This window comes from Ascaphus truei, chromosome 5, assembly GCF_040206685.1.
Source record: "Ascaphus truei isolate aAscTru1 chromosome 5, aAscTru1.hap1, whole genome shotgun sequence".
NCBI classification, from domain to species: domain Eukaryota; kingdom Metazoa; phylum Chordata; class Amphibia; order Anura; family Ascaphidae; genus Ascaphus; species Ascaphus truei.
In genome coordinates, this window is record NC_134487.1 from 104,943,872 (window position 1) to 104,960,467 (window position 16,596).

Genomic DNA, 16,596 nt, shown 5'->3' on the forward strand with positions numbered 1-16,596 from the left:
GAACTAAACAAGTTAAAACTAACATAGTAAAAACATATTAAATCAAGTACAACAAAACATGAATAACATACAAATACATAATGTAGCGAATCTAAAATCTGAAATGGAGGTTACATGTATAGATTGAGGAAAAAAGTTGTTCAACAATATTTATCATATTAATGTATTCAACTAATGTTATTGTTGATAATTGACTTTTAGTAATGCATAAGTTTTGATCTATGAATAAACATATGTCATAAAAACATATACAATATAATAAAGTATCCATTTGAGACAGTTATTTTCTAGCTGTGTGAACAATAGACCTGGTTTCTAACGCAAGGCAAGCAAAATTGTTATATGAGAATACAGTGGATATTAGATATTCATATTACATGTTATCTAATACATTTGAATAAACGAAAGCTACTCTAATTTTTGTGTTTTTATAAAAAAAATTGACCAAAAACTAGGGCAAATCAGTTAATAGAATGGGCTCATTCATCCTTTTGAATCAAGTTAAAAAATGTTTGAGCTCCCAATCTTGGTTCATGCCCCTGGGTGCCAATGTCCCAAGGGCATAAATCCAGAACATCTCCCTGCGGTTTAGTGATGCTTCTCTATGTCCTCCTCTAGGGTGTATAGAGATGTTCTCAATGGCACTATACGTAAGAGTTTTAATTGATCCTGAGGGACACGTGTTAAAATGACGTGCTACCGGAAAGCGTTCATCGCTGTTCTTTATACTCCGGATGTGTTCTGTAATTCTTACTTTCAAAGCCCTAATGGTCCTGCCTATATAGCCACTTCCACATGCACATTTCAGTAAATAAATTACAAAGTTGGTGTTGCATGTCATAAATGACTCCAACCGGTAAACTTGCCCTGTATGGACATCCCTTACTGATTTTAGTGGTTCAGCATATCTGCAGAGATTACATAGGCCACATTTAAAGAATCCCTTAGGTAGAGGTTTTGTATTTTTAGCTTTTGACTCAAACAGACTAGGAGATACATAGTTGCCGATGGTCTTGGCTTTCTTGAATACCATTCTAGGTTTTTGTGTGGTATAGGGATCCAAATCTGTATCTAATTTTAAGATTCCCCAATGTTTTTGGAGTATGTGTCTAATCTGTTCTGCTTGTTTTGAGAACGTGGTTATGAACAGTGGACACTGGTTGTTAATATTATTATGTGATGTCTTTTTGGGGTTCCTCTTTTTTAAGAGGTACTCCCGATCAGTTTTTAGGGCATAATTAAATGCACTCTCCAGATCTCTCTCTACATAACCACGATCTCTGAATCTTTTCTTTAGATCCTCTGCCTGTACCAAAAAGGATTCTCTTGTGGAGCATAGGCGTCTTAACCTCAGAAATTGCCCTTTTGGTATTCCCTTTATAAGCGGTCTTGGGTGGGCACTGTTTGATCTGAGCAGGGAATTTTTTGAGTTAGTCTTCCTGAAGATGTTAGTCTGTATTTTCTGACCAACATCAATGTACAAATGTAGGTCTAAAAAGTCAATCTGTGAGTCACTATAACAGTGTGTGAATCTTAAATTATACGTATTGGCCTCAAGATATTCAAAGAAAGCGTGTAAAGTGTCATCATCCCCATTCCAGATAAATAATAGGTCGTCAATAAAGCGACGATAGAAAATAATATTATCTCTAAAAGGGTTAGTATCACCAAAAATGTAGATAGACTCCCAAAATCCCATATACAGATTTGCATATGATGGTGCAAATGACGTGCCCATTGCTGTGCCTTGTGACTGTAAATAAAATTGTGAATCAAACATAAAGTAATTGTGTTGTAACAGAAACATCACCGAATCTAACAAAAAAGTGTTTTGTGCCAAATTTAAATTAGAATAATTAAGAAAGTGACTGATTGCTCTCGTGCCCAAAGTGTGATCAATACTCGTGTATAAAGAGGTTACATCGAGTGTAACCCAAGTGTAACCATTAAGCCATTGAATTCTCTGAATATCCTGAAGCAAATCCGCAGAGTCCCTAAGATAAGCGGGTAATGTTTTTACCAGAGTTTGTAAAAAATAATCAACGTATCTAGATAGACCATCTCCCAAAGATCCAATACTAGATATAATTGGTTTGCCAGGAGGACAGACTAAGGTTTTGTGGATCTTTGGGAGATGGTGAAAAATAGGCACAGTTGGGAATGGATTATACAAGTAGGTTGACTCACGACTATTGAGTACTCCCAACTCCCTGCCCAGATCAAACAATTCGCGGATCTCTACTAGATATGACCGTGTAGGATCTTTATCCAACTTACAATATGCCTGTGTGTTAGACAGCTGTCTCATGGCCTCTGTACGGTATGCTTCCGTATGCATAATAACCACTGCTCCCCCTTTGTCCGCATTTTTAATTATAATGTCAGACTATCTAATATCCACTGTATTCTCATATAACAATTTTGCTTGCCTTGCGTTAGAAACCAGGTCTATTGTTCACACAGCTAGAAAATAACTGTCTCAAATGGATACTTTATTATATTGTATATGTTTTTATGACATATGTTTATTCATAGATCAAAACTTATGCATTACTAAAAGTCAATTATCAACAATAACATTAGTTGAATACATTAATATGATAAATATTGTTGAACAACTTTTTTCCTCAATCTATACATGTAACCTCCATTTCAGATTTTAGATTCGCTACATTATGTATTTGTATGTTATTCATGTTTTGTTGTACTTGATTTAATATGTTTTTACTATGTTAGTTTTAACTTGTTTAGTTCATCCCCACATGATTTTCTTGCAAGTCTACCCCCCCTACCCCCTCCTACCCCCCCTCCCCCCTTCCCCCCTTCCCCCCTCCCCTCCCTTCCCCTCCCCCTCACTTCCCTTCCCCTTCACCTCCCTCTCTTCCCCTCCCCTCCTTTCCTTCCTCGCCTCCCTGGGTACCCTATTAGTACTATATAGCCTGGTATTGCTCTGTGAGGATTGAGGATTTTTTTGCTGTTGTTTATAGTCGTTGCCTAGCAATGACACGTTACGTGTCGGCAGAGGGGTCTGGGCGCTGAAGCTAGATGCGCGTCATTCCCCTTATCCTCAGGCATACCTAGGGCAGTCAGCGTTCCTATTGGCTGGGAGTCTCAGCCAATGAGGCTATAGTGTGGCGATTTTCGCGCCAAAATGAGTAGCGCGATGACGCAGGGGGATGTACATCACTCCCCTTCAAACATATATACGGCAGTTAGTCATTCTATGCGCTGGGAGTCCAAGCCAATTAGATCACATATCAGCGATTTTCGCGCCAAAAACGGGGAGCACGATGACGTAGGGGGGCGGGCTTAGCCCTTTAAATCAGTGGGGATGAATGGCGCGGATCAGCTCTATGACTAAGGACTATACCAGTCCGAAACGCGTCAGAGTGTGTGTCCCCTGTACCATGCTGTTTCAATAAAGTATATTTTTAAACTACACCTTGCTGGTCCTCTACCCTATTTGGCTGTGCACCGCAGGAATCTTTGGATTTCAACTTCTATGTGGATATTGAGCGTGCTGCACGCTGCATTGGAACAAGCCTGCTGTGAGTATATTTCTCCCTCACAGGGATACTGGATGACCTGGAATAGTGCTGCAGCATAAGGGTTTGGTATGGCCGAGTCCCATACAACAACGGTATGTTAACCTTTATTTTATTATGACACATGGACTATTGCCATTACACTGAGTGTCTTTTTGCTGCATTCATAAAGCACTGGGTCTCATTACTCTACCTGCTGGCTGATACAGTTTCCTGTTACCATGATATGTGGACTCATACTCATTATTGTCTAAAGGTTCAGATTTGGATTGAGCACTGTGATTGGGACTTATGCCCCAAACCACCGACTTAGAATTATAGTATATATTTCAAATTTGCTCGTCATAAAGAGTCCAGGTTATAGCCAATGGAGACATGTGGCATCTTGACACATCAGAGTGGATATCAACAGCCTTTATGACAAGAGTGCTGATTTTTTTTGGACCAATTGTAAGTGCATTATTTACCTGTGCATCATTATTATATTAAAAATATACTTCACCATGAATGATACAACTTTCACTTTTCTCTTTTACATACCTGCACCCACAGATGGAAGATAGAAGCCTCCACGTGAAAGTAGCTGACGTGGGTGAAAATTATACATCAAAGGATTTACAGAAATGCTGACCAAGGAAGATTTGGATAGTGAATAGCAAGAACTTACCAATATTTCCCAAGTATTGGAACACTTATTCATTACACACGTTATTTCTTATGTTATGCACTATATAATAATTCCTTCCCTTACAGCAGAGCTTTCCAAACTTTTCATGTTGGCGACACACTTTTTAGACATGCATCATTTCGCGACACAGTAATTCAATTTTACTAGCAAACCGGAGGTTAAACTACTAACCCCTTATAAGAGATACGGACACATACATAAATGACAGAGTGGGTGGGTGACAGAGAGGGTGGGCGACAGACACTGGGGTGCGTGGGTAGGTGACTATGACTGACTGTGGATTGGTGTCTGTATTCTCTCTCACACACACACACACTCGGGGATCGGACACACGGGGGGCAATCAGAGCTGGGGGGGGGCAAAATCGGAGCAGGGGAGCAAAATCAAAGCAGGGGGGATAAAATCGGAGCAGGGGGGGACAAAATCGGATCAGGGGGGCACAAAATCGGACCAGGGGGTCACAAAATCAGAGCAGGGGGGCAACATCGGACATTGGGGAGCAAATCGGACCGGGGGGGGTCCAAATTGGAGGGAGGCATGGAGCTGTACTTACCTTACTCGCTCCATGCAGGAAAAGGCGCCTCCTCACTTTGCAGCTCAGATAGAGATTGGCTGCGTGCCAACCAGTCAGGTGGGGGGATTTTTTATTTATTTAGTTTCCCCCAGTGCGCCTGTCACCCTGTTGTGACCAGTTTTGTCGAGGGGATGGAGCACGACCCGGCAAACCCCCTGATGGTGGCTCTGACCGCTCGCGCCCCCCCTAAATAATCTTGCGCCCCCCAGTGCCCCAGTTTGCGCACCACTCAGAGGTTTCTCGGCGCGACACACCTTCACACTGCAGCCGACACACTAATGTGTCGTGACACACAGTTTGGAAAGCTCTGCCTTACAGTATGTGAATCTACAGTATAACAATTTGAATCACTTTTATGTTCACTACTGGCTTGAAAACTTATGAATACAGAAGAGATAAATTAATCTCTGTTCTTCTGGTGGTGGACTTTTTTTACTTTTTGTTTAATCACTTTGAACAACTTATTTTTCACCTTTGGGTGTGCATCCTTTCTCCTTGTCAAGACCAATTGTAGTATTAAAAGAACCTTTTTTGTAAAAACTGAAGCACCAAGAAATTGTTGTACTTTTTAGTGAACTGCAATAACTAACGTAGCGATAATCTCCTGTCATGATGGAGGAACGTTAATTTCATGTATGGTATCACAGAGTTTTTAAGACTTTAGATTTCAGTATATTTTAGGGACAATGGGTTTCTCAGTGGGTTCTATCCTGGGAATGGGTATAAAAACATGGGCATCAGGATATGTGGAGACAGAATTATTTACTGAGGTGGATGTCATTCTGGTACACTCTAAGGGTTAGCCTGAATGGAATAGGGTCTGATGCATACTTTATTTATAATGCATGTCTAACATAGCATACTATGTATATGGAGAGTATGTATGTATGTATGTATGTATGTCTTTATTTGTATAGCGCCATAAAATGTACATAGCGCTTCACAGTAGTAATACATGTCATATAAATAACAAATATAAATAACAGATCATGGGAATAAGTGCTTCAGACATACTGTAAAAGTAACATTAAGGAAGGAGTCCCTGCTCCGAGGAGCTTACAATCTAATTGGTAGGTAGGGAGAACGTACAGAGACAGTAGGAGGGAATACTAGTAAGTGCGTCTGCAGGGGGCCAAGCTTTGTGTCATGTGTCCATGATTATCCAGTGCTACTCATATGCTTCTTTAAGCGATGTGTCTTAAGGTGGGTCTTAAAGGTGGATAGCGAGGGGGCTAGTCGGGCATTGAGGGGAAGGGCATTCCAGAGGTGTGGGGCAGAAAGTGAGAAAGGTTTAAGGCGGGAGAGAGCTTTAGATACAAAGGGGGTAGAAAGAAGACATCCTTGAGAAGAACGCAAGAGTCGTGATGGTGCATAGCAAGAAATTAGGGCTGAGATGTAATGAGGGGCAGAAGAATGTAAAGCTTTAAAAGTGAGCAGTAGAATTGAGTGTGAGATACGCGATTTAATCGGAAGCCAGGAGAGGGATTTCAGCAGGGGAGATGCGGAGACAGATTTAGGAAAGAGTAGAGTGATTCTGGCAGCAGTGTTTAGGATAGATTGTAGGGGAGACAGGTGAGAGGTAGGAAGGCCGGACAGCAGGAGGTTGCAGTAATCGAGACGTGAGAGAATGAGGGCCTGAGTCAGAGTTTTAGCAGTTGAGTAACAGAGGAAAGGGCGTATCTTTGTGATATTGCGGAGGAAAAAGCGACAAGTTTTAGAAACGTTTTGAATATGAGAGGAGAATGAGAGAGAGGAATCAAGTGTGACCCCTAGGCAGCGTGCTTGGGCTACTGGGTGAATGATCGTATTTCCAATAGCAATGTGGAAGGATGTAGTAGGGCCAGGTTTGGGAGGTAGTATAAGGAGCTCTGTTTTTGCCATGTTAAGTTTCAGTCGGCGGATGGCCATCCAGGATGATATTCCAGAGAGGCATTCAGAAACTTTGGTCTGTATAGCAGGTGTAAGGTCAGGGGTTGAAAGGTAAATTTGTGTGTCGTCAGCATAGAGGTGATATTTAAACCCAAAAGATGTGATTAGGTCACCTAGAGAGAGTGTGTAGAGAGAAAAGAGAAGGGGTCCCAGGACAGAGCCCTGGGGTACCCCCACAGAGAGATCAATAGAGGAGGAGGAGGTGTTAGCAAAAGAGACACTGAAGGTACGATGGGAGAGGTAAGAGGAGATCCAGGATAGAGCTTTGTTCCGAATACCAAGAGTATGGAGAATGTGAAGGAGAAGAGGGTGGTCCACGGTGTCGAATGCTGCAGAGAGGTCGAGTAATATGAGCAGAGTGTAATGACCTCTGTCTTTGGCAGCGTGGAGGTCGTCCGTTATTTTAGTGAGGGCTGTTTCAGTAGAGTGAGCAGTGCGGAAGCCAGATTGTAGAGGGTCTAGTACAGAATAGGTGTTGAGAAAGTGTAGCAATCGAGAGAATACAAGACGTTCAAGGAGTTTGGAGGCAAAAGGCAGGAGGGAGACAGGTCGATAGTTAGAAGGACAGGTAGGGTCAAGCTTGCTATTTTTGAGTAATGGTATAACGGTTGCATGCTTGAAGGATGAAGGAAAGGTACCAGAGTAGAGGGAAGAGTTAAAGATCTGTGTGAGCATAGGGATTATAGAAGGAGCAAGAGGTTTTAGGAGATGGGAGGGAATGGGATCAAGAGGGCAAGTGGTAGAGGGAGAAGAGGAGATCAGCAGTGATACATCCTCCTCCGAGATAGCAGAAAAAGAGTCAAGAAAGACAGAAGGAGAGTTGGGAAGCATTGTGGGATGGGAGGAGGCAACAGATGGGATGTTCTGCCGTATGGACTCCACCTTTTTCTTAAAAAAGTCAGCAAAGTCCTGAGGTGAGATGGAGGAAGAAGAGGAGGCAGCTGAGGGTGGTCTGAGTAGAGCGTCAAAGACAGAAAAGAGACGGCGTGGGTTAGACTTGTGTGTGTTGATTAGTGATGAAAAGTAGGTTTGTTTAGCCTGAAAGAGGGCAGAGTTGAAACAGGATAGCATAAATTTGTAGTGAATGAAGTCTGCGAGCGTATGAGATTTCCTCCAGAGGCGTTCAGAGGAACGAGTGGAGGAACGCAGCATGCGTGTGTGGGAGTTTAGCCAGGGTCTGGGGTTAGAAGGGCGAGGACGGCAGAGAGAAAGTGGGGCATGAAGATCAAGAGAGGAAGATAAGGCAGAGTTGTAGTTCCTGACCAGGTTGTCAGGGTCTGAAGCAGAACTGAGAGAGGAGAGGGAGGAGCATAAAGTGGAATCAAGAGCTGGTAGGTTAATAGAGCGCAGGTTTCTGCAAAAACGAGGGCGAGATGGAGATGGAGAGAAGCGAGAGAGAGAAAATGAGATGAGGTGATGGTCGGAGAGAGGAAAAGGGGAAATGGAGAAGTCGGAGAGAGAGAAGTTTTTAGTGAAAACCAGGTCTAAGTAGTGGCCATCCTTGTGGGTGCTGGCTGCAGTCCACTGTTGAAGGCCAAAAGAAGAGGTTAGAGAAAGAAAGCGGGAAGCCCAAGGGAGAGAGGGGTCATCAATGTGGCAGTTGAAGTCCCCAAGGAGAAGAACAGGGGAGTCTGAGGAGAGAAAGAAAGAGAGCCAGGATTCAAAGTGAGAGAGAAAGGCAGAAGGGGGATGAGTAGAGGAAGGTGGGCGATAGATGACCGCCACATGGACCGGGAGAGGAGAGAAGATCTGGACTGTGTGAGCCTCGAAGGAGGGAAAAGCAAGAGAGGGGGGAATAGAAACTGTTCTGTAACGGCAGAGAGAGGAGAGCAGGAGCCCCACGCCTCCACCCCTGCCACCAGGGCGTGGAGTGTGGGAGAAGGAAAGGCCACCATAGGAGAGGGCAGCTTCCAGAGCAGAGTCAGACTGAGTGAGCCAGGTCTCAGTTATAGCAAAGAGAAGCAGGGAGTGAGAGAGAAAGAAGTCATGCACAGAGAGGAACTTGTTAGAGAGGGAGCGAGCATTCCAAAGGGCACAGGAGAAAGGGAGAGAGGAGGGAGGGTGGCAGGGGATGGGTATGAGGTTAGAGGGGTTGACACCAGAAGGAGTAGAAGTTGCATGTGGAAGGCGAGGACGAGAGCAAGTAGAAATAAGGCAGGGACCAGGATTGGGAGAGATATCCCAAGAAGCAAGGAGGAGAAGCATGGATAGAAAGAGAATGTGTGAGGATGATTTGTAGGGGTGTGTTTTAGTGCAGGCGTCATAACTGTGTGGTGACAGAGGGCGCAGGTAAGAGAGGAGTTCATGTGAACTGAGAAGTGGTGAAGTAAGGAGAGATGGCGAAATATGAATAGAGTTAGAGACATGATGAGGCTGGTGGAAGGAAGTGCATAATTTGAAAATAAGTGAGGTTACAGTAAATATAAAAAGTAAAGGTGGCATCACAGCAATAGTAATGTGTTGAGATGTGCAGTGTGGGATGATAACCTCCTTTCCAGCGTAGTTCAAATGCAGGAATCAGAAGCAGTAGATCGTGCCCACTTTTTCCACTTCTTTTTGAGTGTGGTACGGTAATAGGTAATAGGTCAGGATTGCGGTTTTAGAATACATTTTATACTCCTTGATATTTAGTACATAAGCTATTTGGGGTGGTCCTTTGTTCCCGTGGTCCTGAATAGTTGGTTACTTGCATGGGAGGAATACAACCTATGTACATTTACTTAAAGTGAATGGCAAATAAAAGTTTTTTCTCTAGCACAAAAGTGGTACGGTCTATTTAATGCCATGATATTTTTCAACTGTTTCTAAGAACCGCCTGGAAATGTCAGAGTTTACAGTTAAAAGTACCCACATAAATAGTTCTGCGAAGTTGGTGGCAGAATTAGGTAAGGTGCGTTTAGTCTAGATCAGAAAGTTAAAGAGCTTAGGTTTAGTTAGACAAAAATGCTATATTGAAAGTTTGCAAATGATTGGTTTAGGGAGAGGTTGATTAGATTTCCCCTAATCGTTGCTTGTTCTAGGGCCCGATGGTACTGTAGCTTTGAGGCGGTCAGGTTGAGGTTTGGCCAAGGCAGCAGCCTAGGTCACAGGACCTCCTGGGGCATTGGCCCTCAGTGGCGATACATGGCTGCCACACTGCTAAGTTAGTTAGTTAGTGTAAAAGTGCCGTTAAGTGAAAATTGGAGAATGCGATCTGATAACAGTGATTTAAAGATATTATTTCATCCCACTAAATGGTTGTCGGTGTGTTTTTCTTGGGCCTTAGGGGATGGGTGGATTTGAACATCCAATTGCCATGAAGAATCGTTAAATTGTTCTGCGACACCCTGCAAACTACAATAAATCTGCATCTATCTGCTTTTATAACTTTGAATTACGTTTAAAAGTACGGTATTCCTGTGACAAAGAATAGTGAGCTTCCCTATTTGTAGTCCAACTGTAACACTTTTGTCTACTCCCCACACATCAGATTTGAATTCATCCCAAAACTCCCTCACCACTAATATCTGCTTTTCATTTTTCTCTCGTTGTCAATTTGTTTTTTTTCCCCACCACCCATCATTTTTTTAGAAGGGGAAACAAAGTGCACTTTCCACAACTATAGACAGGGTGATTATGCTTCAGAGGAGCAATGTTTATCTGCTTACCGACAGAATATTGCTTCTTCCCAACAAGCGGATGCTACTGATCCTTGAATTGGGAGAGACGCAGGAGACTAATAACACGTGTGAATCTCCACTTTGATACAAAAGAAAACGTGTTGGTATTCCCTCCTTGTATGTGCCCCAGCTGAAATGAGCCATGTTTTGCAGAGTGAAACTTACCGTCCCGTATTTCTTGTCTAATTTCACATTCCAACATTTCAAGCTGTTTACTCAATGTGTTGTTTAGCTGGTTAGATTTATGTCTGGTTACTAAAATGGCGGCTAAATTGGACGAGAAAGATTGTTGTCAGTACTGTTTATCTGTAAACAAGATAATGAAAACATGACTTACATTTAAAATAGATAAGATACATTATCTAAATGGAAACAGTGGATAATTAAAAACACGATAAGTGCGGGGGATACATATATAATACTTTATTTCATGTGCACTGGGTCCCTTTTGATAGGATGGGGAACTTTACTGTGAAAATGTCGTATCCATGCCCCTTTTGTCTAAACTGGTAGATCATGGTTGGGATGTGTTAGGTCAGGGTTCGGATGGTTTAAATGCTCCACCTTCCATCTGAAGCCGTCAATATTAAATACAAGCTTGTCATAAACAAACCTCTATTTACAGAAATCTCAATGCTTTAGCATAAAGAAAAAGGTTTAAGAGGGTGATTCCCAAAATGTATGAAAAGTATTCATTACATAGCCAGAGATTTGGCAGAATAACGATGTCCACTAGTAAGGCTAAGTTGTGAAATATACACAAATGGCTTAGCAAAGTGGGAAAAAAAACGCAGACACAATAATGTTTTTTTTTTAGATTAGCTGGTAATTTAAATGAGACTTACCGATAATTACAATCAGTAGAACAGGAATAACAAAAAGAATGTATAAGTACGACGTCCCTGTGGTCGGCTTCAACAAAGTTACAAATGCTCCCAACACCACCTTAAACATGTAAACGTCATGTTATTAGGATATCTTTGATTCACAATAAAATGATGCAATTGTCTGCTACACACTGGAAATATTTCTCCTGTCATTTATTTTTCTGCAAATGTTTACATTTTTAAACCACACAGTTAACCTTTTATATAATTTAAAGGACAAATTCCCCCTCTCCCCTGAAGCCTATGAGTCTAACTCACATCACTTTAGTATCTTGCCCCCACCCCCAGCATGTCCTGCACTTTGTTATCTGTTACAAATCATACTGTATATATTTTAAATCTCCGAATAGAGCTCAATTTTAACAGTAAAATATTTAGAATGCTTATATCTCCTGAACGGAGCATCAGATTAAAAAAAACAGTGTTGAAAATGGGAAAGAATAATCTCTTAAAGTAAGATCCCTCAATGCAAAAAACAAAAACAAAACCTGGCAATTACACAACTATAGCACTATACCCCAAACAAATCAAATATATAAAATATATAAATACATGTTTACAAACAATCTAATGTAACATAAACATAAAATCAAGTAATATATCAAGAAAAAAGTTTAAGACTATCCACTTAGATCATAAAGTCCTGCAGCCGTAAATCCTCGGGGATTATCCAAATCCCATAGCAACAGTAAGTACCAGCACCAAGGAGGACTCTAATTTGCAAAAAAAAGATAACTTAATGCAAAAGAGCAATGATTAGCATGGACTTCTGCTTTAATGTCTAGATTTTGAGTATTAGATCTGAAAGTGACAGTCTGATTTAACAAAAAAAAAAACAACAATGTGATTGGCTTCATTATTCAAAAATAAAGCAAACATGTGGCTGGTGTGATACTTTTGTAAATCAGGAAGGTTTTCTTTTTCATTCAATGGTGCTAAGCTTTGAATGGGAGTTGTCCTGCAAAAGCTTCACCCTTTAGTGATATGGGCCTGAATGAGAGGGCAGTGTTGATATCAGAGGACCAATTAATCAAAGGATCAGAGCTGCAGGCACTTCAATGCCTAGGAAAAGTCTTGCTCAGAACACATGATATCACACTACAGTAGCTACCCCAGCTCAAGAGGGATTAACCAGGAGAAATTACTAAATGGTGCTATTTCTTAAGAGACCATCAAGCTCTGGCCAACACCTTACAGTTCATTCACTTGAATGGGCCATAATGTGTCTTCCACCGCTGGAAGGTCTCTTCTGTAATCAATCTGCTCAGTAAATATGGGCCTCAAGGCTTTATTCTGTAAAGTCCAAAAGTGTTGATCCCATCGCACTGAATGCCCCAAATACTTAAATGGAGCTTTTCATGTGGTGCTATCAGTTTTTATAGAATAAGGGGCATCGACTTGAATAGTAGATAACACTCGGACGAGTGCGATAACCCATATAGGCACTTGATGCACGGGCCTCTTAATCCCTTAAACGTGTCACTGCTAATGGGTGAGCAACTTTTCTCTGGGTGTTTTATTTATTTGATTGTTGTTGTAAAAATTGAGGGATAGCTCCACAAATCAAGCTGGAATCGATCTGGACCCGTCAGCTCTTGATATCAACAAATACAAACTTTTATTTTCTTAGAACATTCAAAACATATTCAAATAATATTGCATTGCACAAAGCTCACCTTTACATTCAAGTTAGACACATCCATTTTAACTTTTGAATCTTTTATAACTTTGCAGTATACAGTACTTCCTTCATAGTTGTGAATAATATTTTCTACTGCACAGGGATATGACTTGTTGGCATACAGTACAAAAACATCAACCTCATTTTCCTGAATATTTAATTCATCATGTGTTTTCTGTTGAAAAATGTGAATTAAGAGATGTGCAATTATTCAACATTGACATAAAGTAGCAAAGTTACATCAAGCTCTAAAACTGGAGTGCGGAAGTCTCTGGGGGAAATTCACAGAAGAACTTCTTTACAGCAAGGGTGGTGGATTCCGAGAAGAGCCTCCCAGAGGTGGGCTAAAGGATAATATAGTACGGGAATTCCAAATTGTTTGGGATAGACACAAGGCTATCCTTAATATGAAATAAACTAAAGGATCTAATAATGAGGAAAATTGGAGTAAATGTTTTTGTTTTCGTACTGCACAATGACTATAATGCCTCAGTTTCATTTCACAATATCTATACTATAATTCTAAGTTGGATTCCATTTGTTTGTTTGTTTGTCCAAAGCATCGAAATCTCAGAAACGGCACCACATAGCACAACAAAACTTTCACTGGACATTCTGCTGCGGATTTGTAGGTCAACGCAACTATTTTGAGCTTCCATTGTGACTCACCTCCCAAATTATGGACATTCTAAGTTTCCCTCGGCTGTCCAGCAAAGGACAGGGAATGGGCGTGTCCTTTGCTGGATCGGGCCTGTGTGTGTATCTCTGTGTGTGAAGTGAGATGTGCAGGGGAGATGTGCCAGCGGGGGGGAGATGTGCCAGCTAGTGGGGGGAGATGTACCAGCGAGGGGGGAGCAGGGAGATGTGCTGGCAGTGAGGGGAGATGCGGCAGCAGCGCGAGGAGATGTGCCGATAGCGGGGGGAGATGTACTCGCGGGTGGGGGGAGGGGAGGGGCGGGGAGATGTGCCGGCAGCGAAGGGAGATGCGGCAGCAGCGCTGTGAGATGTGCCAGCTGTGGGGGGAGATGTACCGGTGGGGTGATGTGCTGACAGTGAGGGGAGATGCGGCAGCAGCGCGGGGAGATGTGCCAGCAGCAGGGGGGAGGGGGGCGGAGAGATGTGCTGGCAGTGGGGGGGATAGGGCGGGCGGGAGATGTTTTGGCAGTGAGGGGAGATGTGGCAGCAGCGCGGTGAGATGTGCCAGCAGCAAGGGGGAGGGAGGATGGCGGAGAGATGTGCCGGCAGTGGGGGGATATGCGGCAGCAGCGCGGCGAGATGTTCCAGCAACAGGGGGGGTGGGAGGGGGGAGATGTGCCGACAGCGGGGGGTGTGTTTGTGTGTGTGTGTGATGTGAGATGCCGGCAGCGAGGGGAGATGCGGCGGCAGTGCGGGGAGATGTGCCGGCAGCTCCCCGGGCGAAGCCGGGTACAAAAGCTAGTTTGTCATAAATGTAAAGTATTTAGCACATTTGCAGAAAAGTTTGGTCACGATAATATAGGTGTAATTACCTTTATTCTTAACTCTAGTTCTGAGTCAATGTCATTAAGGACAGCAAAGGAAGTAAAATGGGGGTTATCCTTGTACAGTAACTTTCCACATCGTAGCACGTTATCATCCACTTTTATCTGCACATCAAGAAACTGGTTTGTTGCAGTAAATTGTGGGGCAGTAAAATTGCAGCGTGAAATGTTTCCTGAGCATCCACTGGTCTGCAAAACAAAAATCACACCACGCGAAGGTGACAAGAGCACGCTGTACACTATATGGAAGAGCTTCTGAAAGCATTGCATGTTTATACTATCAACATCTCATAATATAACAACTTATCAAAATGATTTCAGAAATGAATACTAGAACTTGCAAGCAGAAAAATATGTTTGGGGAATTTTGAATCAAATAGTTAAAGCTGCAGACCAAGCAATATCCGACATAATTCTGTACTATGAAAAAATACTTGTAGCATTTATTTTTAAAACAACTCTGAATTATTTTTTTTTATGTATTGTAATGTAATTTTTTGTTTCTATTTTTTGTTTCTATAGCAAGCATTTACAAAGTCACATCCCCATCCTCTTACGAAACAGGCTCTGGCATACCCCTTATTGAGCCCTGCCCTCTCTCTAGCAGTGCACCAATTGTACCTAGTGACTGGCTGATCACATGATCTTCCCCACAGAACTTTGTATCTTTGCTCCTCTTTTGCTGCACTGTCAGCCATTTAGTTAACCCCCGAGCTGAATCTTCGCCGATCGATCACAGGAAAACGGATCAATCAGTAACTTAGCTAATTACTTATCATTGTGTGGATTGTATTGGTGCACATATTAAAGGGGGGGGGGTGGCAACATCTTTGCTGCATTAAAGTGGGCTTGTCACAATGTTTCAAGATGATATTCTTAATCTATATAACACTTTGTAAAAGGAGCATTGGCAATCACATTTGACCCTCAATCTCACGGAACTGAAGAGTTCAGTGGAGATGAGGTATTTGTGGAATTCAAACTGTACAATGGAAAAGCAACTCAGGAAAAAATATATATATACATCAGAACATGTAGTTGTAAGACTTTTATTCCAGAGCAATGATTTTTAAACCTCTCCCCATGGACCCACGACCACAACAGGTTTGAGGAATAACGAAGGTGAATGCACCTTCTTTGTCTATTAATAAAAGGTTGGGTGGTTGCCTCAGAAACCACCTGGTCTAAATCAGCGCCTATATGAGACATTTGAGAACGACTGGTCCAGAGAAAATGCAATCTTAAAATTTTTTAGGCAAATTAAACCTTTAATGCAATGTACAGACATACCCCGGTTTAAGGACACTCACTTTAAGTACACTCGCGAGTAAGTACATCTCGCTCAATAGGCAAACGGCAGCTCACGCATGCGCCTGTCAGCACGTCCTGAACAACAATACCGACTCCCTACCTGTACCGACGCTGTGCGCAAGCGGGGAGACTATAGAGCCCGTTACAAATGCGTTATTTACATCAGTTATGCACGTATATGACGATTGCAGTACAGTACATGCATCGATAAGTGGGGAAAAGGTAGTGCTTCACTTTAAGTACATTTTCGCTTTACATACATGCTCCGGTCCCATTGCGTACGTTAATGCGGGGTATTCCTGTACCTCTTTTACTGCAGAAGGACCTGCCATGGATTGCAACACGTTGCAGGTCTCTCTTCCTGGACCAGGAAGCATTGTCATGAACACAGGGCACCCATAATAAATACATATATCAACTTCTTTGTTACCCCAATACTGTATGTATTCGTTTTTTAAAGTTCCTGACAACTGTGCATAGGGTTGCCAGGTGTCTGGTTTTGAACCAGACCGACCGGTATTTTGCCACTGGGTCTGGTAAAAACTGAGAGGTAATACCGGACATGTATGTGTCTGGTATTACCTTTCTGAACGTGTGGTGGGCAGCGAAAGTAGTGCTGCCGACAGGGGGGAGAAGAGCCGGACAGGTTTCCCGGACCCGGCGGACAAATTGTTGCCGCCAGGCCCCGGGTCTCCCCCAGCTGCGGGGCCTCCCTCACTCTGTCCCATGCCGAGCTTCTCATGCTGGCGTGTGCCGGTCCTCCATCTCATGCTGGCGTGCACCGGAAGCTGGGCTCAGCTGT

The 16,596-nt window shown here is 42.6% G+C and overlaps 1 protein-coding gene across 1 annotated transcript in view; it reads right to left on the minus strand.

Annotated features, from left to right (window-relative positions):
- The window catches only part of PLXNC1 (plexin C1), a 146,654-nt gene that overhangs the window by 57,290 nt on the left and 72,768 nt on the right, over positions 1-16,596 (minus strand). The window contains exons 13-16 of the mRNA XM_075599091.1: positions 14,472-14,672; positions 12,959-13,138; positions 11,241-11,340; positions 10,561-10,662 (exon numbers count right to left, since the gene is read on the minus strand). Coding sequence (XP_075455206.1) covers positions 10,561-10,662; positions 11,241-11,340; positions 12,959-13,138; positions 14,472-14,672 — 583 coding nt within the window. The remainder of the gene's footprint in view (positions 1-10,560; positions 10,663-11,240; positions 11,341-12,958; positions 13,139-14,471; positions 14,673-16,596) is intronic.